General features: G+C 36.7%; 1 protein-coding gene across 6 annotated transcripts in view; it reads right to left on the bottom strand.

Moving 5' to 3' along the window:
• Window positions 1-24321, bottom strand: part of AGO3 (argonaute RISC catalytic component 3) — a 115861-nt gene that overhangs the window by 29966 nt on the left and 61574 nt on the right. For all 6 annotated transcript variants that reach the window (XM_045476703.1, XM_045476704.1, XM_045476705.1 and 3 more), the window contains 7 exons: window positions 13564-13698; window positions 9177-9264; window positions 8899-9046; window positions 8161-8280; window positions 5153-5275; window positions 4696-4829; window positions 1981-2165 (listed from right to left, as the gene is read on the bottom strand). In XM_045476703.1, coding sequence (XP_045332659.1) covers window positions 1981-2165; window positions 4696-4829; window positions 5153-5275; window positions 8161-8280; window positions 8899-9046; window positions 9177-9264; window positions 13564-13698 — 933 coding nt within the window. The remainder of the gene's footprint in view (window positions 1-1980; window positions 2166-4695; window positions 4830-5152; window positions 5276-8160; window positions 8281-8898; window positions 9047-9176; window positions 9265-13563; window positions 13699-24321) is intronic.

Genomic DNA, 24321 nt, shown 5'->3' with positions numbered 1-24321 from the left:
TTCTTTTTGATGGCTGAGTAATTCCATCGTATATAAATACTGTATATTCCTTACCCAGTCATTAGTCAATGGATATTTGGGCTCTTTCCATAGTTTGGCTGCTGTTGATAATGCTGCTATATAAACAATGAGGTGCAGCATGTACACCTTCAAATCTGTATTTTTGTATCTTTTGGGTAAATACCTAATAATGCAATTGCTGGATCACAGAGTAGTTCTATTTTTAGTTTCCTGAGGAACCTCCATACTATCCTCCAGAGTGGCTGCACCAGTTTGCATTTCCACCAACAGTGCAAGTGAGTTCTCCTTTCTCTGCATCCTTACCAACACCTGTTGTTTCTTGTGTTGTTAATTTTAGCCATTCTGACAGGTGTGAGGTGGTATCTCATCATGGTTTTGATTTGTATTTCCCTGATCACGAATGATGTTGAGGATCTTTTCATGTGTCTGTTTGCCATCTGGATGTCTTTGGAAAAATGTCTACTCATGTCTTCTGCCCTTTAAAAAAAAATATTTATTTATTTTTGAGAGAGGAAGAGGGAGAGGCAGAGGGACAGGCAGAGGGAGAGGGGGACAGGGGAAGAGGGAGAGGCAGAGGGACAGGCAGAGGGGGAGAGGGGGAAAGGGGGAAAAGGGGGAGAGGGAGAGGGACAGCGCATGAGTAGGGCAGGGGCAGAGACAGAGGGAGAAAGAAAATCCCAAGCAGGCTCCAGCTTCAGCGCAGAGCCTGATGCAGAGCTTGAATGCACGAACCGCAAGATCATGACCCAAGTTGAAATCAAGTCACACACTTAACTGACTGAGCCACCCAGGTGCCTTCTGCCCATCTCTTAACTGGGTTATTTATTTTTCGGGTGTTGAGTTTGGTAAGTTCTTTATAGATTTTGGATACTATCAGATATGTTGTTTGCAAATATCTTCTGCCATTCTGTAGGCTGCCTTTTAGTTTTGTAGACTGTTTCCACCTGTTCTATCATTTCTAAACCTAAATGACTATACTCCATTCAGTAGTTTGAAAATTATACTTTCTTTGTATTTTTCAAGATTCAATGATTTATGTTCAACTTGTAATTATGACTAAACTTTTTGTTTACAATAATAGTTATCATTTACTGGGTATTCACTATATAATAGGTACTATTCTAGGCCCTGTTTATATATGTAAATTTATTTAATCCTTACAACTACTCTCTATAGGTTAGTTATTTTTAGTATCCCAATTTCAAAGATGAGGACACTAAAGCCTAGTGTGGGTGGTTAAGTAATTCAGCTATATCACACAGGTAGTATAGTTGGCAGAACCTGTTTTTGTTTGTTTTTATTTTTGAGAGAGAGAGTCTGAGCAGTGACGGGGCAGAGAAGGGGCCAGAGGATTTGCAGCAGGCTCCGTGCTGTCAGCAGAGAGCCTGATGCAAGGCTCAAACCCATGAACAGTGAGATCATAACCTGAGTTGAAGTTAGATGCTCAACCAACTGAGTCAGCCAGGAGCCCCCAGAACCTGGGTTTTAAGTAGCACAGTCTGACTCCAGAGCCTGTGCTCTTAACCAATATATCATATACTGATACTCAAGTTATCTCAATGCCATTTTAAAGAAATAATTCTTTTTTTTAACCATTTTTTTGTGATGCCTCCTTTACTAAAATTCTTTTCACAGGGTCTCTTCTTGGGACTATTAAAAAAAAATTTTTTTTAATGTTTATTTTTAAGAGAGAGGGAGAGAGAGAGAGTGCGAACAGGGGTGGGGCAGGGAGAGAGGGAGACACAGAATCCAAAGCAGGTTCCCTCTAAGCTGTCAGCACAGAGCCTGACGCAGGGCTCAAACACACGAACCGTGAGATCATGACCTGAGCCGAAGTCGGACGCTTAACCAACTGAGCCACCCAGGTGCCCTTCTTCTTGGGCTAGTTTGCTCTACTGATTTATCTTTTCCAAAAATATCAAGTACTTGAAGAAAAAAACAATCTTAAGACATCCTTACCATACACTGGCGTCTTCCCTGGCAGGATGACGATAATGAGCTGCAGCCCTGAGTAGGTGTTCTTGAGATGCCGGAACATGGGCTCCACGCTGTCCGCCCCCTGCGCGTATTTGCAGAAGCAAGGCTGGCCCTGGATGGGCATCCCTGCATCTTTAGAAATCTTACGCAGCTGGTCCGTGAAACCCCTAGAAAGAGAAATCACTAAAACTAAATCCTTTGTCTAATTATTCACATCTACAAAGTGGAATGGAAAGTTTGAGAAGTGAATGGAAAATGAAGCAAAGATCTGTGTGCTCCATATATAAAGAGGTCACCAAGATTACTGAAATAAAGGCAATGGGGGATCAGTAATCTATTTTCCAAACTAAGAACATTACTATAGAATTATGTGGTATTCTGTAGTTTATAAAGGGCATTGGTAATACAGTGTGCTGGTTAAGAGTTCATTTCTAGACTTAGCATGACAGGTTTCAATCCTAATTCTGTCAATTACTAGCTCTGAAATCTTAAGCAAATTTTTTTAGTTTCTCTCCTCTGTAAGATGATTACTTCCATTACAGAATTGGTGTGAATAAAGTGAGATAATAAATGAGCTTAGCACACTGCCCAAGACATGGTAAGAACTTGATAAATTTAAACTATTGTACATTTTCTTTTTTTTTTAAATAGTGTTTATTTTTTTTAACATTTTTATTTATTTTTGAGAGAGACAGAGAGAGAGACACACACACAAAGTGTAAATAGGGGAGGGGCAAAGAGGGAGACACATAATCTAAAGCAGGCTCCAGGCTCTGAGAGGTCAGTACAGAGCCCGATGTGGGGCTCGAACCCACACACCGTGAAATCATGACCTGAGCTGAAGTCAGACGCTTAACTAACCAAGCCACCCAGGTGCCCAATTTCTTTAAGTGTTATTTATTTATATTTGAGAGAGACAGAGAGAGAGGGAGAGAGAGAGCACATACATGAGCAGGGGAGGGGCAGAGGGAGAGGGAGACAGAGAATCCCAAGCAGGCCCTGCACTGTCTGAGCAGAGTCTAATGCAGGGCTCAAATTCACAAACCGTGAGACCATGACCTGAGCTAAAACCAAGAGGATGCTTAACAAAACTGAGCCACTCAGGTGCCCCATTGCACATTGTCTAATTTGATCATGACAACATTCATAAGAAAGTGGTAGGTGAGGTATTATTTCTATTTTACAGATGAGGCAACAGTTTCAGGGACATTAAGTATTTGACCAATGTCTAATGGCTACATGAATGTAGAATCAGAAGTATGACCTACTCCAAAATTTCCTTCCACAATATTATGTATCTGATACTAGAACAGCAGGGAAGGCTGTGTCTTCAGAAAAGATATATTAAAAAAAAAAAAAAAGAAACCAACATTTAAGAACAAATGAGGCAGGAAGCATTTCAATGCATTTTATCCACACTAAAAAAACCCCAGAAGACTAAATCCATATTAAAACAAAATTCTGCATTTAACTTAGGATAAACAAGTAATGATGTCATGCTTTAACAATCACTCTACTTGTTTTTAAAACAAATAAGGTCCTAAGCCAAGGATCTGAGTCATCTTTGCTCAAAAACATTCTAATTCCCTTAGAGACAAAGTTTGTAGGAATTCCCTTCTCCTTTTCCTTATTAGTGTTTAATTCAAGAAGTATAAAGTTGGATATTTTCAGTCAGCCTGAACAAGAACTACTAGCTGAAAGATTATGGAATTTCTATCAAGCCATGAATAACAAATGTAAAATGAAAAGAGTAAGTCTAAGCCTGAAAAACAACTGGAGGCATTTTCTTTGGTCTTGAGGTCAAGATAATCATAGCATCGTGGTAAACTATCCTTCTGACATTTTACTTGAAAGCAAGGGGATAAAAACTCTGGAGAAAAATGTATATTAAGTGAACCTTAAGACATACGTTTAGAAATTTAGAGTTAATAAGAAGTGAACATAATTAAATAGAAAAAAATATTTTTATTTCTCATATGAAGGCAAAGCAAATTCTGAACTGACCTGGTTGGTAAACTGTATCTTTCAAGAACTATTCATTATGAGTATACTTTATAAGATCTATTAGTGGAGATTGAACTTAGACAATAATCATTTTCTTTCAAGGAAGGTGAGAAAATGGAAGTCTGGAAGCCTGTCCACTGAAAATGGACCATTTTTTGTTTGTTTTCAATTTAAACAGAAGCTTACTGAGCACTTATATGCTGAGAAAATGAATTTGGGAAAAAGGGAAGAAAGTGGTGGAGATGGAGGTCAAATTTTCGAAAGTAAGGAAGTGAAAATGAAGAGTTAAATCATTTTTTCAAGGAGCTCAATTGAGAAATAAGGTTTTTATTTCATCCTCACCCAAGAGATAGGTGTTATTATCTCTAAAAAGGTGAAAACTGAAGCATAATGAAATTAAATAAATTATTCATGATAATATAGCCAGGAAGTGGCAAGGCTAGGAATTAAACATAACCTATTTGCCATCAAAAGCCAATGATGCTCCTTCCATACCACATAAGCTGGACTGTTAAGGTGCCTACAAGCATGAATCAATAACTTTACTAACAAACTCAGAAAGTACTGACAAGAAACATTTTCAAAGGCTCAGTGACTACTCCATATTGAGACAATACAGTTAAAACGTTAGCTAAAGTAGTTTAAAATTGAAACACAAAAAAATTCTCAAACCAATGTAATGATATGCCTTACTTCAAGATTTCTTCTCTGCACTGCCTCTGTGTGGCGAAACAAGCTATAGCCCACATTTTTATTTCAACTCCTGTATGGAACTGTTTCCCTCGCATGTCCCATACTCCATGGCTTGGTGTTGCTACTGTCCGATTCTACAGAAAAAGGAAAAAGAGAAATAAGGCAAAAAAGAAATACTTAACATACAATTTATTTTAATGAGCTGAAAAGAAAAACATTTCAAATTGCTGAATTGATGTATATCTGACATTCTACATGTAATAGGCTACTCTACATCAATAGTATTTCTATTTTTTATCCTACAAAACCAAACCATCTAAACTCTGGCAAAGATACCCAGAAGAAAAAAAGTATTGTTGGAGTAAAACAACACTTTCTAATCTCAGACTTAGTTAGGATGCCCTTCTCTTTATAAACAGAAATTGTTTTTAATTTAAAAACCATCAACAGGTTTTACCCGTCCTCCATACTGCAGCATAGGTGCTGGGAGTACACGTCCGGTTACATGGGCCATTTCATCCCGAACTTTAAACTGAAACTCCTGAACAAATGGATCTGTTTCATAATTTGCACTTCTTACCTAACAACAGAAAAAGTTAGTAGTTATTTTCAAAATTTTCCCCAACCCCTGCTTTATTCATTAGAACCTTCCATTTTCTTCTCTTCACTGTATCAATACTGTTTTAGATCTAGTAATGGTGCCTTAATTACAGGATAGAGAATCTTAACCTGGGACTACAGATCATGAATGGACTGTAGAAGTCTGTGAACCTCCTGGTAATTTACAGAAATTTAAATGTATAAGGTAGAATAATAAGAAATTTCAACTATTTATAATCCATGAAAATGGCAATTTTATGTGATTAAACCTAATACATTTTGGAGAGGGTGGTCTAGGGATCATTAGAGGAAGAAACTCGTGACCTAAAAAATAAAAACTTCTAATTAGAAGATTCAGGCATATATTATTAAATTTTACTTAAGAGGTTGACAGCAGCTATTGATGATTTTGAGGCTTTTTTCCCCTGAATCATTTGATTTACAATTTATATAAAACTACTTGAATATTTTCTGACAAAAATTGCCATATTATAAAATATACTTAATGGGATACACTTAAAACAGATAAGGAAACCAGTATAAGATAAATAATTTTTACAAAATATATCTGTAGATACGAAGATTAAGATTTTATTAAAAATATTTTTTTTAAGTTCATTTTGTGTGTGTGTGTGAGAGAGAGAGAGAGAGAGAGAGAGAGAGAGATAATGAGGGGGAGGGACAGAAAGAGAGAGAGACAGAGGATCTGAAGTGGGTTCTGCACTGACTACAGAGAGCCTGATGTGGGGCTCGAACCCTGAGATCATGACCTGAGCTGAAGTCAGATGCTTAACTGACTGACCACCCAGGTGCCAAGAATTTATTTTAATTCAGTATAGACTTGGACCTCATAATATAATTCATGTTTATAGCATACTATAGTAACTATGTTTTTTCAAAACATATTTACTCGGTCTCAGTGTAGAGGTCAAATAAGGTTACAAAATGAAGGCAGTATTCAAGTGTTTGAGTAACAATCCATTAAAAAAAAACTATATAATTCAAATATGTAAAAAAAAAAAATCTTCCCACAATAAACAGAAGAGTTGTTTTCTAAATTAGGCACTAATGCTTCTTCAAGCTTAAATGCCATTCATTTCTGGTGTGTTTCAGTGTACCTTCATAGTAAAGTTGCAAAGAATAACAACTACTATAAATAAAAACTTGCTGTGTGATGTGCTTGGTGTTAAGTTGTATAATTAATTCCCACAATAAACGTATACCTATAAACGTAGGTCTTTTGTAACTTTTATAATCTTTACGAAGGATAAACCTAAAGCTTAGTTCAGTTAAGTGACTGGCCTAGAACCATATAGCTAAGCAAGTGACCTAGAATCTGAAACCATGTATGTTCTAATTCTAGAATTCCTATTCTCAATCACTGCACTAGTCTTCCAGATGGTATAATTGTAATTTTTTTTAATGTTTATTTTTGAGAGAGAGAGAGAGAGAGACACACACACAGACAGAACACAAGCAGGGGAGGGACAGAAAGAGAGGGAGACACAGAGTCCAAAGCAGGCTGCAGGCTCCGAGCTGTCAGCACAGAGACTGATGTGGGGCTCGAACTCATGAACCATGAGATCATGACCCGAGCTGAAGTCAGATGCTTAACTGACTGAGCCACCCAGGTGCCCCGTAGATGGTATAATTATAATAATACAATAATGGTAACAGTAAGTAAGCACAGAAGATGGACCCCAGAGCTGTTAGATTCCAAAGCTTGTACTTTAAACACTGTATGATATTTTCTCTTTGGATAGGAAAGCTGAAATAAATGAGTTATAAGTAGTTATTGAGATTTCACAGAGACAGTGAGAAGTTCTAGCCTCTTAAAGGCTTTAAAACCCTGTCATAGATCATAAAAAAATCCATGAGAACAAATCTGTATTTTCCTAATTAAGTATCGTGTGACAGCTTTTATTTGCTCTTTATAAAACTATACAGGAATTTCCCATAATTGGCTCACAAAATGAAAAGGCCAGTTGTTAACTTTTTTATAACAATCTTCATTATTACTCAAAGCAATATTCCTATTTCCAGACTTTTTCCTCTTCACTTACATAATTTAAATGGCATTCAAGAAGAGAATAAGAGAAGATCCAGGTTCCTTTTATTTTTCATTTTGCCTTATCCCATCAGTTTTATTAAGTGGTACTGCTACTTTCCTTCTCTTCCACTCACAACAATGATATAGCTTGGAGACCCTACATAGTTGGAGCAGTCTTGTATTTCTTTCTTTCTTTCTTTTTATAAAATTTACTTATTTATTTTGAGAGAGAGAGAATGAGTGGAGGAATGGCAGAGAGAGGGGGGACAGAAGATCCAAAGTGGGCTCTGTGCTGACAGCAGGGAGCCCAATGTGGGGCTCGAACTCACAAACTGTGAGATCATGACCTGAACCAAAGTCAGACAGTTAACCAACTGAGCCACCCAGGCACCCCAGTCTTGTATTTCTTTATTCATCCTATACAGCTGCCAGTCTGATACTGGGTACTAAGCAATTCTACTGATGGTTAAGACTCACTATTGCTAGTCATAATACCTTGATTTTTCTTCCTTCTCCTTTACTAGGTGGGAGGTAGTAAAGTTCCAGTTCACTAAACTGAAACACTGGTTCTGAGAGAATCTGCTCTAGATCTACAATTAAAGAGCTTGGGGTTAAATTAGAAGGATCTAACCCTTCTCATAGAACCCATTAAGGTTTACCCCTAGAACACCAATGAATGACTTCCATGATCCCTTTTAATTCTGATAGTCCATGAAATGGTAGTAAGTAAGGTATGAGCTGATAAGGACATGGCTCTTCAGTAGTAGCTCATCCTAACATGTTTTTAATTCACATTTCTAGGGTCAAGTACTAACCAATCTGCTAATCTCCTCTTGTCTATCTGGCGCAGATCTTGCTGTTGCTTTGATCATAGTGGAAGTCTGATTGTCCGTTAGCTTCTTGATACATCGTTGCCCGGCCACGATATTACAGACCTACAAACGGAAAAAAGTTTTGTACTAGATGCATATATCTTTCTGTAAACTCTCATTGGTAATTACATGTGAAATTAAAATTTCTTAAAATGTCTGTTTATTATGTTTGAGAAAGAGAGAGAGCATGAGCAAGGGAAGGGCAGAGACAGAGAGAGAGAGAGAGGGAGGTAGGGAGACAGAGGATTCCAAGCTGTGCTGACATCAGAGAGCCTGATATGAGGCTCAAACTCATGAACCATGAGATCATGAGCTGAGTTGAAATCAAGAGTCAGACACTTAACCAAGTGAGTCACCCAGGCACCCCTAAACTGCTTCTTTTTAATATGTTAAGAAGTAGTAAACAATACTGCTTTATAGTATGATTATAACAGGGTAAAATGTACACTCGATAAAAAGGCTGAAAAGAAGTGTACCAAAATGTTAACAATGGTTACTTTAGAGCAATAAGGGTTTGTGGATGAAATTTTCTGTATTATTTCATTACTAAAATTTTAAAATAAAATTTAAAACAGTTCAATCTCCAAAATAAATGCAAGAGTCTGAAGTAAGTTATATGCCATAAAAACCCCAACAGAATGATGAACAAGAGGATATTAAGAAACAGCCTAAACACATTACTTCTAGTGGCAGGTAGGTATGTTTCTGTTCCTGCCCCACTTGCAGACAAGGAAGGTGTGGGTACTTCAGCTGAAGAGTATACTTTTCTCTGAAATACTGTGCTACTGTTCTCTCCACAGTTTGGCCATTTTCTAACTGTAAAGGAAAGCTGGAGAAAAAAAAAAAAAGGTACACATTAACAACTCTCATCTCATTATGGTAAGCAAAACTCCCAATCCACTAACTACAGCAAGCTGCCTCATATCATCTCTGCTCTGACAAACACCAGCTTTTCTTACGTTTGATGACTGGCAGGCCTTCTTGTTACATTACAAACACGGTATTTCCGTCTCATTGTTCCACAATGAGTCACTTCAACCTTCAGACCTGTTCCCAACAAGAAAAACTGAGGTTATAGAACTGTCACATGTCAAATATTTATAAAGCCTGTTCACTACAGAAAAACTCAAATTCTAAACAGACAGAAAATTTGTGATACAGGCAATGTGAAATTAACATTTTATAAATAACATTGCTAGTAATGATTACAATCATGATATATCTATCTCCAAATATTTTCCCTACCCTATCAAGATCTACACACTAAAAAACAGAATCATAAAAGTTGCAAAGCCTATAGAGCAAGGGACAAAGTTCTCCATCAATTAAAAACAAAACAAAACAACCTGTTTATAATAAATTTAGGTATTTATTGCTGGGAGAGGGAATGAGAAATGAAAGAAGAGCTGTAACAATTCTCAACATACTCCACAATTTTCAAAGTATGTGATATGTGAATAGTCTAGTCATCACAAAGTGACTGAAGTTTAGAATTTAATAAATCTCAGAAGGAAGTCCTTCAAAGATTTTTAAAGGAGGAAGCAGAAAATTCCAGGCCCTTTAACAGAGGCAGAGTGACAATTTAGTTGAAGTATAGTATAGTGACACAACTCTCTTATTACTATTAGAAATTAAATGCAACCAAACAATTCTTAGAGCAGGTGACCCTGCCTTCCTATGGAATCACTGATCCCTTTGAGAATCTGATGAAAGCGGTAAACTCTCAGAAAATTGCATATACACATAGATGTTCTGGATCCTTGTAATCCATCTATGGACCATAGGAGTATGAAGATCCCAGACCTGCTTTACAAAGTGAAGCAATGGTCTTTTAAACCACTGGTAAAATCTTTGGGATTAATTTTCTTAAGCAGTACTGTCCAACAGAACTTTCTGAAATGATAGAATGTTCTACATCTGTGCTAATATGTAATCACTAGCAATATGTGTTATGGAGTACATGAAATGTGGCTAGTGTGACTAAGAAAGTGAAAACTTAATTTCATTAATTTAAGTAGCTACATGTGGGTAGTGGTACCATATTTGCCAGTGCAATCTTGGAGCTACTTAGAAAAGAGTAACAAATTGATACAGTTGCTGCTGCTTACAGATAAGCAACTCCATTACTATGGCTTAGACTCCAAAGGCAGAAAATCTAAAAAGGGGCAGATGAAGGACAACTTTTAGTTTCCTGATAGTATTTATGGTTATTATTTTTGCATTGTTTCCCTGTTATATTTGTGATTCCTATTGTGCAGTGGTTCTCAACCACAGGCAATTTTGCTCTCCAGAGAACATTTGGTAATGTCTGGAGACAATTTTAACTGTCATGACTGGGAGGTGCTATGGGCATTTACTGGATGCTAGATTTAGGATTCTTGGATCCAGGGATGATGCTAAATATCCTACAATGGACGGGACAGCACTACTTCCCACCCCAGACCACAATAAAGAATTATCCAGCCCCAAATATTAATAGTGGCAAGGTTGAGAAACCCTGAAACAGTGTAATTTATTTTCCTATGTAATCACTAACTGCAGTACCAAACACAAAGTTCATTCACAGTAATATTTTCTTCTGATTTATCAGCACAAATTAAGATGTTAAATGCACATAGCGTCAACTGTACCAGATTGGTATGGATTTTTCTTGAGAAGTACTCCTAATTGAATCAGTGATATAAATAGTTTTTATTAGTAATTACTATTGTAAGACTAAATTTCAGATCAATTAGAGTATAAAACACGCCTCTATATTATAAAGGAAACTAGAAAATAAAGTACTATCAAGAGAAGGCCTTATAAGAAGGAAATGTGAAGTAAGCAATATGAAGTAACAATATGAAGTAAGCAGGATGTAAAAATATTGTTTAGGGAGAAAACACAATATAAAAATTATAAAATTTTTTCTGTTATCTATACCACCTAGCCATTTGTTTTCAAGTCTTCCCCCTGAATTAAAGAAGTTATTAGTAATATTCTAATAGCCTACTAAATAAGTTTATACCAAAAATAAATTGGTTCTTGTATAAACATATGGTACTTTTACTACGTACACTTCCTCTAATATTTCTGTTAAACCATCAGGAATAATTATACAAAGGAACAACCCTAAAGTTACTATTGAATATTTAGCAAAAAGTTCAACTGGAACTAATGAATATACTAAATAAATCTATTCGTTACAGCACAGTGTGTATCACTATTTAACAGTTACCATCAAATTCCTTTACGCTGGCTAAAAAATTAAGCCCAAATATATAGCACAGAACATAGAACTTTGATTCTGCTGAGTTTCCATGGTGGGTTACATGATGTATGTTAAAGAGCCTTCTTAAAAAATAAGAAGAAGAAGAAGAAGAAAGCCTTTTTGAATTTGAATGGAGAAAAAAAATCATCAGTTGATCAAGTAGATCCAACTCAGATTTTTCTACCCCAAATCCAGGGTCATAGGTGCCTAAGGATTAGACCGAACCCAGGGCTTAGCAAAAAGTTGAAATTAAAAAAAAAAAAAATGGACTAGATAATTCTCTGCCCAGGTCCCTCCCGAAACCCTCCATCCAACCAAAAAAAAAAAAAAAAAAAAAAAAATTGGCTTTAATAAATCAAATATTTAACCTATAAACTTGGCTTTACCTTCACTCTAACATCAACTTTATAATGCTTTCTAGTCATTTTTTCAGTCATTTCTTTGGGCCCCTGAGCAGTTGAAGTTAAGATCGAGTCCATGCTCTTCGGGCAGCAGTTGAATCCTTGTTCTGTACATCTTGTATTTTCTGTGATAGAGTGGTGATATGAGTTGATTGCATAGTTACCGCAAAATAATGTAAGTGACTTCATGATATCAGAGGTGGTAACTAAGCAGCAACTCCACTGGAAACCATGGTATTTTGATGATCAGACATTAATGGTGGGTAATGCACTAACCTCTCGACAATGCTAACAGTGCAGTTAATACGGATTATGAAAGGACAATGATATGGTTGCAATACACTAATATATGACACTTTGTTATTTTGGCAGTTAGATAACTTGAGATAAATAGATGCTCATTTTCAAAGCAGGAAGAACTTTCCTTTTAATGTTTTATTACATTGACACTCTCTCTCTCCCCTGGGTACTGAATGGCAAAGAATGAATGATTACTGGAGCAAGCAGAATGCACTGAGGTATTCTAACTGATTCAGGGAACTGAAAGATGTTCAGTGAACACTGAAACAGTTCAATGTTTCATTCAAACCAGAAGCTGAAAATTATCTACAACAGTCAAAATCTTAAAATACAAACAAAACAAAACAAACTATTTCTATGTAAGATTTAACACTTACAAATGGAATTTATACTACTCATTCTAATTAGAGAATATCTAATTTTTCTTCTTGCCTAAATAATAAAAAACTAAATACAGTGGAGTCACATCTTTTTATTTTTTACGTAATCTCTATACCCAATGTGGGACTCGAACTCACAACTTCAAGATCAAGAGTTACAAGTTCAACTAAGCCAGCCAGGTGCCCCCAGTGGAGTCACACGTTACATGAGGATTAAGTTCTAAGTTATGAACAAGGCAAGAATTTTATACAATCAAAATTACTCGTGAAAAATACCTTCAAATGCTAATAAAGTACACTGTCAATAGGATTGCATATAAAACTATAAATGTATATTTAAATGTACATAGAAATGTACGTTTAGATAAAGATGAATTACACACAAATTTTAGAACACTATTAAAATTTTCTTTTTCTCTCCAGAAGACCTTATAGAGATGAATTTATGTTAGTAAAATATACATAGGATGCAACACCACTGTACAAATTTTAGCTCTAAATAAAATAGGCAAGATCAGTGATCAACTGTATAACGTACATGAAATAATGGAAGTTCCAATTCTAAAATAACACATGAAACAGGCTAGCTAGCCCCATATCCATAAAGTTTCAAAGGAATAAAATATTCTATCATTTCAGAAAAATAAGGAGGTCATTATATTATAATATATAAAAATAATGACTCCAGTTCTGCCCTAACCATGTTCTTGGAATAAGTTTCCTACTTTTAACAGTATTATAGAAGCATTTTCCCATGAGATACTCTTACACTTTTAGCTAGCAACGCAAAGTATTAATAAAATATTAGCTGGTATCAATATTAATTTCATTACTCAGCATTTCTTTCATTCAAATAATTATCTAAGATGTAATGGTAATGAATTTAATGTAACATTTCATTATCTATATTTTTACAGATGATGTTACATGAACAGACTTTAAACATTTTTTCAATAAAAGTTTGTTATATTCATGCATTTTATACTTAAGTTGTTCCAAATGCTAATTAATTCACCTTTTATCTCTTTGGTGAATTTTACCCGATGAGAATCAGTCAGAGGTCTTGGTTGCTCATCAATATTATGAATGTCAAGAACTTCACACATGAATTGAATTACAGGTTGTGCTTTGTAGAAGGCAGTGGCAGAAACTAAGAAAAACACAAATGGTACAAATTAATGTTTCTGCAAAAAAATTCAGAAATTTGTTCTCAGTTTCCATGATAATTAACTAATTATAAAATTATAATTACCCTTTATGCATACTTATTATATAAAAAAGCATTTCTGAATCAAGCAGTTTCAATTTGATGGCTGTTTGACTAGGAGACAGGCAGAAGAACAGAAAAGCCAAGTCCTATAGTTTTTATTATCTATTTTTCTTCATGGGTAACTGAATAAAACCTTTCTCTGCTACATGTATAGAAATATTCTGGGTATGAGACAAGGCCTGTAAGGGGACACATGCTAGAGCTCCTTAGCAGAGGAAAAGGTTAGGTATTCTTTTTTTTTTTTTTTTTTAACTTTTATCAGGTTATTTTTTTAATGGTTTTTTTTTAATTTTTATTTATTTATTTTTTAATGTTTGTTTATTTTTGAGACAGAGAGAGACAGAGCATGAACGGGGGAGGGTCAGAGAGAGGGAGACACAGAATCTGAAACAGGCTCCAGGCTCTGAGCTGTCAGCACAGAGCCCGACGTGGGGCTCGAACTCACGGACCGCGAGATCATGACCTGAGCTGAAGTCGGCCGCTTAACCGACTGAGCCACCCAGGCGCCCCTTAATGTTTATTTTTGAGAGAGTGAGAGACAGAGCATGAGTGGGAGAGGGGCTGAGAGCAAGGGAGACACAGAATCTGAAGCAGGCTCCAGGCTGAGCTATCAGCACAGAGCCTGATGCAGGACTTGGACCCAAGAACCACGAGATCATGACTTGAGCTGAAGTCGTACGCTTAACCGACTGAGCCACACATACGCTCCTAAACAAAGCTTGCTGTGCCACCCTGGCCTGTTTATTCTAGTGAAAGCTTTTCCTGTCTTGCACAGATTTGAGAAGACAGTGTTAGTAAATGATACTGGTACTAATCCAAATTACAGGAAGTAATAAGTAAAGAGCATTTGCCCGATGTGATCTAGCTACAGTTGGTAGTTTACTAACAGTCAACCAGCATGACTTCTTAAATCTTGGGCTTCAGAACTAGAAGAGCTTCACCAATAGTTAGTACATCACCATCACTCATTTCTTTTCTTTTTTTAATGTTTTATTAAAAAAATTTTTTTTAATGTTTATTTATTTTCGAGAGACAGAGACAGAGCACGAGCGGGGGAGGAGCAGAGAGAGAGGGAGACACAGAATCCGAAACAGGCTCCAGGCTCTGAGCTGTCAGCACAGAGCCTGACACGGGGCTCGAACTCACAAACTGTGAGATCATGACCTGAGCCAAAGCTGGACGCTCAACCAACTGAGCCACCCAAGCACCCCAAGAATTTCCTTAATTTGATAAAAATTATCTACCAAAAACCTATGGCAAATTCAGGGGCACTTGGGCTCAGTCAGTTAAGCATCCGACTCCTGATTTTGGCTCAGGTCATGATCCCAGGATCCTGGGATGGAGCTCTGCCTCAGGCTCCTCGCTGAATATGGAGCCTGCCCAGGATTTGTTTATCTACCTATCTCTCTCTCTCTTTTTTTTTTTTTTTATCTCTCTCCCCCTTCCTTCCTCTCTTTCTCTCTCCCCCCCCCCCATCCTACCTCTCTCCAACTGCTCTGCTCCACTGCTCACGCTCACTTTGTTTCTCTAAAATAATTTTTAAAAATTCATATTAAAAAACATCTATGGTAAATTCAACTTTATTTACTAGGAAGTTCTAGCTAGCACAGTATTGCAAGTTAGAGAAATAACGGGTAAAAAGACTGGAAAGGGAAAAAATTATTCACAGTATGACTACACAGAAAACCCAATAAAATCTACAGATAAATTATAGAATTAATGAGAGTTCAGCAAGGTTGCTAGACTTAAGATCAATATATGAAAAGAAATTATTCTTATACACTGGCAACCAAATTAAAATGTAATTTAGCAAAATACATGTTAAATTACAACAAAAAACAGTAGGACTTGGGATGAAATCCAAACAAAATATGTATAAGATGTAGAGAGAAGTAGGGGCGCCTGAGTGGCTTAGTCGGTTAAGTGTCCGACTTCAGCTCAGGCCATGATCTCATGGTTCGTGAGTTCGAGCCCCGTGTCGGGCTCTGTGCTGACAGCTCAGAGCCTGGAGCCTGCTTCGGATTCTGTGTCTCATTCTCTCTCTTCTCCTCCCCCACTTTTGCTCTTTCTCTGTCTCTCAAAAATAAAAAATAAAAATGTAAAAACAACAAAAGGTCTAGAGAAGTAAAGGGTATCTTTACTATTGAAAGATACTACAGAAGATCTAAATAAATGGAGTAATATACCCTATTTGTATAAATTATTCCCATATTAATCTGCAAATTCAGAGTAATTTCAATCAAAATACCTATCACCTGGACCTCTGGAAATTAAGAAGCTAATCCTAAAACTAACACGAAAGGGCAACAAAACAAGAATATTTATTTAAAAAAAAATTTTTTTTTTCAGAGAGAGAGTATGCAAGCAGGGGTGAGGAGAGAAGGAGAGAGAGAATCTCAAGTAGGCTCCATGCTCAGTACAGAACCCAATGAGGGGCTGAATCCCACAACTCTGGGATCATGACCTGAGCTGAAATCAAGAGTCAGATGCTTAACACACTGAGCCACCCAGGTGACCTTAGCCAAGACAATTTTTAAGTCTAAGGTCTGCCCTATCATTTATCAAGATTTGTTATAATCTTATTCAAGTCAAGAGACTATGGGGATAGACACACAGACCAGCAGAACAGATTTGAATGCCTACCTCACACAATATACAAAAACAAATTATTATGCAGAGAATAAATATGAAAAAAAAAAACATTTAGAAGAAAATATAGAATATCTTTTTTAAAAAATGTTTTATTTTGGGTGGGGGGAACAGAGAAACAGGGAGAGAAAGAATCCCAAATAGGCTCTGTGCTGTCAGTGTGGAGCCCAACAAAAGGCTCGATCTCATGAACTCTGAGATCATGATCTGAGCCGAAACCCACAGTCAGATGCTTTACCCAGTGAGCCCCTCAGGCACCCCTAGAATATCTTTATGATCTTGGTGGTAAGGAAGAATTTCTTAACAAGATATTAAAACTATAAACTATTGAAATCATAAGAATTTCTTTCTCTCTCTCTCTCTCTCTCTCTCTTGAGCACAAGCAGGGGAGAGTGGCAGAGGGAGAGAGAATCTTAAGTGGGCTCCATGCTCAGTGCGGAGTCCAACATGGGGCTCAATCCCATGACCCTAGCATCATGACCTGAGCTGAAATTAAGAGTCAGATGCTCAACCAACACACCCCTAAGAATTTCTTAAAATACGTAAACTATAAACTATTAAAACTATAAGGGAAAAAAAAAACTATGGAAGAAAACTGTAAGAAATGCACCCATAAACAAAGCAAAACTACAAAAAACCACCCAAAACAGCAGCAAAATGAGGCTATAGATTGGTAGAGGACATGTGTAACACCTATAACAAATAATCAGTATTTAAAAAAAAATTTTTTTTTAATGTTTATTTATTGTTGAAGGAGGGAGAGAGAGAGAGCATGAGTGGGGGAGGAACAGAGAGAGAGAGGGAGACACAGAATTCAAAGCAGGCTCCAGGCTCTGAGCCATCAAGCACAGAGCCTGATGTGGGGCTGGAACCCACAAACCGTGAGATCATGACCTGAGCCGAAGCCAGACACTCAACCGACTGAGCCACCCAGGCACCCCACAAATAATTAGTATTGAAATATGTAATGAGTTCCTATAATCAAGATACAACAAATGTGGCAAATGACATGAACTAGCATTACATAAAAGAGAAATCTAAATGTTGAAACCCATAAATTTTCATGAATTATTTTATGTGTAATTAAGGAAATACATATAACAATATTGAGCTATCATTTTACACCAGTCAAGATGGGCAAAGAATTTTAAGACCTGTAACACAAACTGACAACAAGCCAATGGAAGAATGAATGCTCTCATGCAGACTGGAGGGATATAAACTGATACAATGACGAGAGCAAATAGTAATGTATAGTAAATTTGAAGATATGCTTACTTTTCCATCCAGCAGTTCCACTATGTTGAAATACATACTCTAGAGAAATTCCCTATATGCCAGAGGAGGCATGAGTAAGAATGCTTATTGTAGCATTGTTTTTAATAGTAAAACCAAAATATCCATCAACAGATGGATAAATCTGGAGTGTGTGCACATAATTAAAATGGACTAGCCAGGTGTTAGAATTCAGATCAATAAAATTAGAAATCAAGTACAGATATTATTGAGAGGACTTTGGTGGAAAATGAGATATTATCTACTACTTAGATTGCCAGTATCTAGATATATATAATCTACAACTAAGGAAAAAAAAAATCACCAAAAGAGACTATGTCTAGAATACCAGTAGGATAGTCTTCCAATTCATCAACATTCATCTCCAAATTTATTAAGGACATTTAAATTTCAGTAAGGTTTTGTAATACACTCTACACCTCTAATGTATCTTTATACAGATTGATAAATGATAAATTTTTTTGCTGATAGAAATACATCCTTTAATTCCTGTCACTGATTGTTTGTTGCACATTGATTTTTCCAAGCTATGTTTATTTTCTTCTTTTCATGCATAGCAGTGTTTGAATAATAAAACAAGGACAAGCTTTAAAATAAAATAGACACAGATTTTGATCCTAGGTCCAACATTTACTGATTATGATTTCTCTGAATTTCTATTTGTTCAGTTGTAAATTTAGAATACCTACTACTCATAGCATTAGTGTGGGGATTCAATGCAAAGTGCCTACTTGTACGCAGACCATAATAGGAACTCAGCAGAGCTTCTTTTTTCATTTCTTTAAAAAAAATTTTTTTAAATGTTTATTCATTGAGAGAGAGAGAGAGGGAGAGGGAGAAGGAGAAAGAGGGAAAGAGCGTGTGGGGGGGAGGGGCAAAGAGCTAGAGACACAGAATCTGAAGCAGGCTCCAGGCTCTGAGCTGTCCGCACAGAGCCCAATGTCGGATCAAACCCACAAACCATAAGATCAAGACCTGAGCTGAAGTCCATGACTCAGCAGACTGAGCCACCCAGGCATCCCTCTTTTTTCATTTCTGAAGAACTGTTCATTCATGTCATTTGTTCACTGATCTAGTGAGGTCTTAATTCTAGGCAAAATCACTTTGTTAATGTAAACTAACTCCTTAAAGAGGTCTTATGGGAGAATGTTCCATTAAGAAGGAATTAGAATTTTTTAAAAATGTTTACTTATTTTTTTTTTTTTAATTTTTTTTTTTCAACGTTTATTTATTTTTTGGGACAGAGAGAGACAGAGCATGAACGGGGGAGGGGCAGAGAGAGAGGGAGACACAGAATCGGAAACAGGCTCCAGGCTCTGAGCCATCAGCCCAGAGCCCGACGCGGGGCTCGAACTCCCAGACCGCGAGATCGTGACCTGGCTGAAGTCGGACGCTTAACCGACTGCGCCACCCAGGCGCCCCTTAAAATGTTTACTTATTTTTTTGAGAGACAGAGAGAGTGTGGGGAGGGGAGGGGAGGGGAGGGGCAGAGAGAGAGGGAGACACAGAATGTGAAGCAGGCTCCAGGCTCTGAGCTGTCAGCACAGAGCCCTACGCAGGGCTAGAACTCACCAACCAGGAAATCATGACCTGAGCCGAAGCTGGATGCTTAATCGAAGGAGCCACCCAGGTGCCCTTAGAATTTTTTTTTTTTTTTTTTTTTTCAGAAAGAGGGAAGGGGGGCGGGGAGAGATGGGGGGAGGGGGAAAGAGAGAGAGAGAGAGAGAGAGAGAGAGAGAGAGACAGAGACAGAGACAGAGACTGACTGCACACACGCATCAGAAGAGGAGGGGCAAAGGACCCAAAGTGGGCTCTGCATTGTCAGCAGACAGCCCCATATGCAGGGCTGGAACTAAGGAATAATGAGATGATGACCTGAGCCCAAGTCAGACCCTTAACGGTCTAAGCCACTCAGGTGCCCCAAGAAGGGGTTAGAATTCTTAAGTTTGCTTTTCACTATGTCAAAAGACATGGCAGAAAATAACAGATAAGAAAAAAGAAAGTAGTAACTGCTTGCCATATTTAAAATAACTATGACTATGAAATAAGTCCAGGTCCAAATGAATAGTATAAAATAGAACAGTAAATAACATTGGAAGCTTGTAAAAACATAATCACAATTATACCTTAATGTACACATACTACCTCCTGAGAGGTTACATGGTATGGATGTTATCTGCTTCAATTTTAATAGGCTTACTCCCATGGCTCTGAAAGTATGAGAACAGAGATTAAGACTACTTATTACACAATGAATGTCTTTTTATGGTTATAATTAGTGAGCACTTTAGAGGTCATGTTAAATATCCTTGAATTTCCTATTATCACCTGGCAAGATATTATTAACATAGCATCCAGGAGATATTGACAGATTAAAGAATTGTTTTATTTTTTCTATTTTTAATATAAAATATCACACATTTAGTAAAGTATATAAAATATGAATATTACTGAGAGTATTATACAATAAATATATACAGAACCAGCACTGGATCAACAACTAAATATTGCCAGTATCTTAGCAACCTCTTTCTTAGCCCCTTCCCAATCCTAACTTCCTCTCTTTCCTTCAAAGGTAATCAAAGTCCTGGCTCAGGTAATCACTTCCTTTTCTTTATATACACAACATGGGGCGCCTGGGTGGCGCAGTCGGTTAAGCGTCCGACTTCAGCCAGGTCACGATCTCGCGGTCCGTGAGTTCGAGCCCCGCGTCAGGCTCTGGGCTGATGGCTCAGAGCCTGGAGCCTGTTTCCGATTCTGTGTCTCCCTCTCTCTCTGCCCCTCCCCCGTTCATGCTGTGTCTCTCTCTGTCCCAAAAATAAATAAACGTTGAAAAAAAAAAATAAATACACAACATAAGTACAGATTCAAAAACAGTTTAGTTTTCCTGGTTCTTGAACTTTATATAACTGGAAACATAAAGCATGTAATCCTTTTGAGACTGTTGCTAAGGATGGTCTCTAGCTCATATATATTAAATGTAAACAGTTTCTTCATTTTCACTGCACTAACACTCTGGTAAAAAAATATAGTTATCTATTCTAATGTTGGACATTTGTGTTGGCATTTTCCTTTGGTTACTGTAAGGTTATGAAAATTCCTATAGTTGGTCTTATTGATGCACATACACATATAAATTTCTCTGGTAGAAAAGGCTCCATCTAAAAGTAGAATTGCTGAGTCATGAAGGATCTGTATCTCTAATTTTCCTAGATAATGCCAACTCTTCCAAAATGGTTTTAACAACTGACCCTCTCATGAGCAATGTATAAGTCATTTTTGTGCTAATTTCTCACTGTTAGTACTGTCAGACTTGAATTTTAGCCTTTCTGGTGGGTTATGTAGGAATACTTTACTTTTAGAAAAGGATTTTCAGGCTTACATATAATAAAATGCATTTTAAGTGTAAAGTTCAATGATTTTGACAAATGTATATATCTATGCTACTACAACCCCAATTAAGAAGGAAAATTTCTATCACCCCAGAAAGTACTTTCCTGCCTCTATGTAATTAGTTTCTCCCACATCTGCCCTTGGCAAACACTTATAGTATTCTTTCACAATAGATTAACTGGTTATAAAATTTCATATAAATGTAATTATACTGTATATACCATTTTGAGTTCGTTCTTTTGCACATTTTAATTGAGATTCATTCATACTGCTGTATAAATTAATAGTTCTTTTTAATTGCTGGGTAGTATTTCCTTGTATGAATAGATCAAAATTTGTTTCTCCATTCACCTGTTCTTGGATATTTGGGTTATTTCCTGTTTCTAGTTATTATGAATAAACAAATATATGCACATAAATCTTTGTATGACCTCCTTTTTCTTTTGTCTTGGGGAAAGGCCTAGGAATAAAATTGGTGGGTTATAAAGCCAGAAAATGTTTAACTTTAAAAGAATATGCCAAAATATTTTTCAAAGTGGTTGTACAATTTACACCTACCATTTCCAGTTGCTTCACACCCTAACACTGGTATTGACAGTCTTTTTTTTTTTAATGGTGGAATTTTTAAAGTTTTTATTTGTTTTGACAGAGAGAGGGAGAGAGAGAGAGAGAGAGACAGGCAGGCAGGCAGAGAGAGAATCCCAAACAGGCTCCATGCTGTCAGTACAGAGCCTGATGTGGGGCTGAAATGCACAAACCATGAGATCATGACCTTAGTCAGATGCTTAAACCAACTGAGTTACCCAGGTGCCCTGGTATTGCCAGTCATTTTAATTTAGCCCATGCAGTGGGTGTGAAGTAATTACCTCATTGTGGTTATTTGCCTTTCTCAGATGAGCAATGATGTTTAGCATCTTTTCAAGTGTTTACTTGCCATTCACATACATCTTTTGTGAAGTGTCTGCTTTTGACCACATTTTAAAAATTGTCTGGTATAAGTTTTTAATATTCTGGACACAAGTCTTTTATTTAGACAGATGTTTTGCAAATAGTTTCTCCCAGCAGTGCCTACTTTTTCATCTTAAGTGTTTTGAAAAGAAGGTTTTCGTTCAGATGAAGTTTCCAGTATATTAAAAAATGTTTTGGGGAGCCTGGGGTGGCTCAGTCGCTTAAGTGTCCAATTCTTAATTTTGGCTCAGGTAACGATCTTTCAGTTCATGGGATGGAGTCCCACGTCAGGATATATGCTGATAACATTTTCTCTCCCTTGCTCTGCCCCTCCCCTGCTCACGATCTCTCTCTCAAAATAAATAAACTGAAAAAATAGATCTTTCACTCCAAGGACATGAATATTTTTCCTGTTTCCTTAGGAATTTCCCAGTTTTAGCTTTGTGGATTAATTTTTGAGTATGGTGTGAAGTAGGGGTTATGTTTATTTTTTTCATACACATATCCAGTTGTTCTGGCATCACTCATTAAGACTATCCTTTCGGGGAACCTGGGTGGTTCAGTTGGTTGAGCACCGACTCTTGATTTTGGTTCAGGTCATGACTCCAGGGTTTGGGATCGAGCCCTGCATCCAGCTCTGTGCTGAGCTATTCTAATTGCTTCTCAGCCTGTGATTAAGATCAAGTATCTTAAGAAAAAAAATAAACATCAAGTATCTTAATATCTGTAGCTTTTCTATAACTTGATTAACAGGTCTACCTTCACCCCAATATCACACTGTATTGATTACTATGGTTTTGTAGCCTATCTTTAAAACCAGGTAGTATGGAGTGCCTGGTTGGTTAAGCATCAGACTCTTGATTTTGGCTCAGGTCATGATCTCACAATTGCTGAGATTGAGCCCCGATTTGGACTCAGTGCTGACAGTGGCAGAGCCTGCCTGGGATTCTCTCTCCTTCTCTGCTCTCTCCTGCCAGTGCACTCTTTCTCTCAAAATAAATAAATAAACTTTAAAAATATAAAAACTAAAAAAAAAAATTAAACGCCCTAAAACTAGGTAGTATAAATCTTCCCACTTTGTTTTTCTTTGAAATGTTTTTGGCTATTTTAGGTTCTTTGTACTCCCATATAAATCTTAAGACAGCTTGTCAACTTATATTAAAAAAAAAAATCCTGATGAGATTTTCATTAGGATTGTGTTGAGTCTATAGGTCAATTTGGGGAGAACGGACAGCTTAACAATTTTAGTGTTCTGGTCCAAGAACATGGTATCTTTATATCTTTCTTGGGAAGTCTTTGTAGCTTTCATTATACAGGACTTGCACATCTTTCTTTAAATCTATTTTTTTTATTATTAGTGGTATTTTTTCTTAATTGTTGAATGCTAGTATTATTTCTTGTTATACTGCTTGCATTGATTTTTGTCTATGCTACTAGTATACTGTGTCCTTACTAAATTCATCTATTAATTCTAGTAGGTTTGTGTGTTTTTTTGTTTTTTTTTTGGTAGATTCATTAGGATTTTTTATGTAGAGAATAACAGGTCTTCTGCAAACAGGGAGAATTTTATTTCTTCCCTTACAACATTATGTCTTTATTTTTCTTGCCTGGGTGCATTGGTTTGTACTGCCAGCACCATGCTGAATCAAGCAGTGAAAAGCAAGTATCCTTGCCTTGATCTTGGAGTAAAAGCTTTTAATCTTTTTTTACCCTTTAGTATGAAGATGATGCCTCTTATGTCTTCTAGACGCTTTTATCAAGCTGAAAAAGTTTCCTTTTATTGCTAGTTTATTGTAAATTTTTATCATGAGAACGTTAGAATGTGTCTAATGATTTTTCTGTTTGTTGGGAGGATTATACTGTTTTTGTCAAGTGTTGGTATCACAGGTATACTAGCCTCATAAAGTTGGAAAGTCTTTCCTCCTCTATTTCCTGAATTAGTGAAAGACTGGTACTATTTTTTCCTTAAATGTTAGATAAAATTCACCAGTAAAATCACTGGAATTTTCAGGGGATTATGAATTGAATTTAATAGATACAGAGCTATTCAGATTATTCTTCAGAGTAAATTTCTGTAAAGTCATGTTAAATTATCAAATTAACTGGTATAAAGTTCATAACATTTCCTTATTAACCTTTCAATTCTAAAGGACCTTTAGTGAGACCCTCTTTCATTCCTGATACTGGTAATCTGTTTTTTTCTATTTTTCTAAATCG

The sequence above is a fragment of the Leopardus geoffroyi genome, chromosome C1 (assembly GCF_018350155.1).
Source record: "Leopardus geoffroyi isolate Oge1 chromosome C1, O.geoffroyi_Oge1_pat1.0, whole genome shotgun sequence".
NCBI classification, from domain to species: domain Eukaryota; kingdom Metazoa; phylum Chordata; class Mammalia; order Carnivora; family Felidae; genus Leopardus; species Leopardus geoffroyi.
Note: the sequence above shows the minus strand (reverse complement) of the source record. Positions and strands in the feature narration are given on the sequence as shown.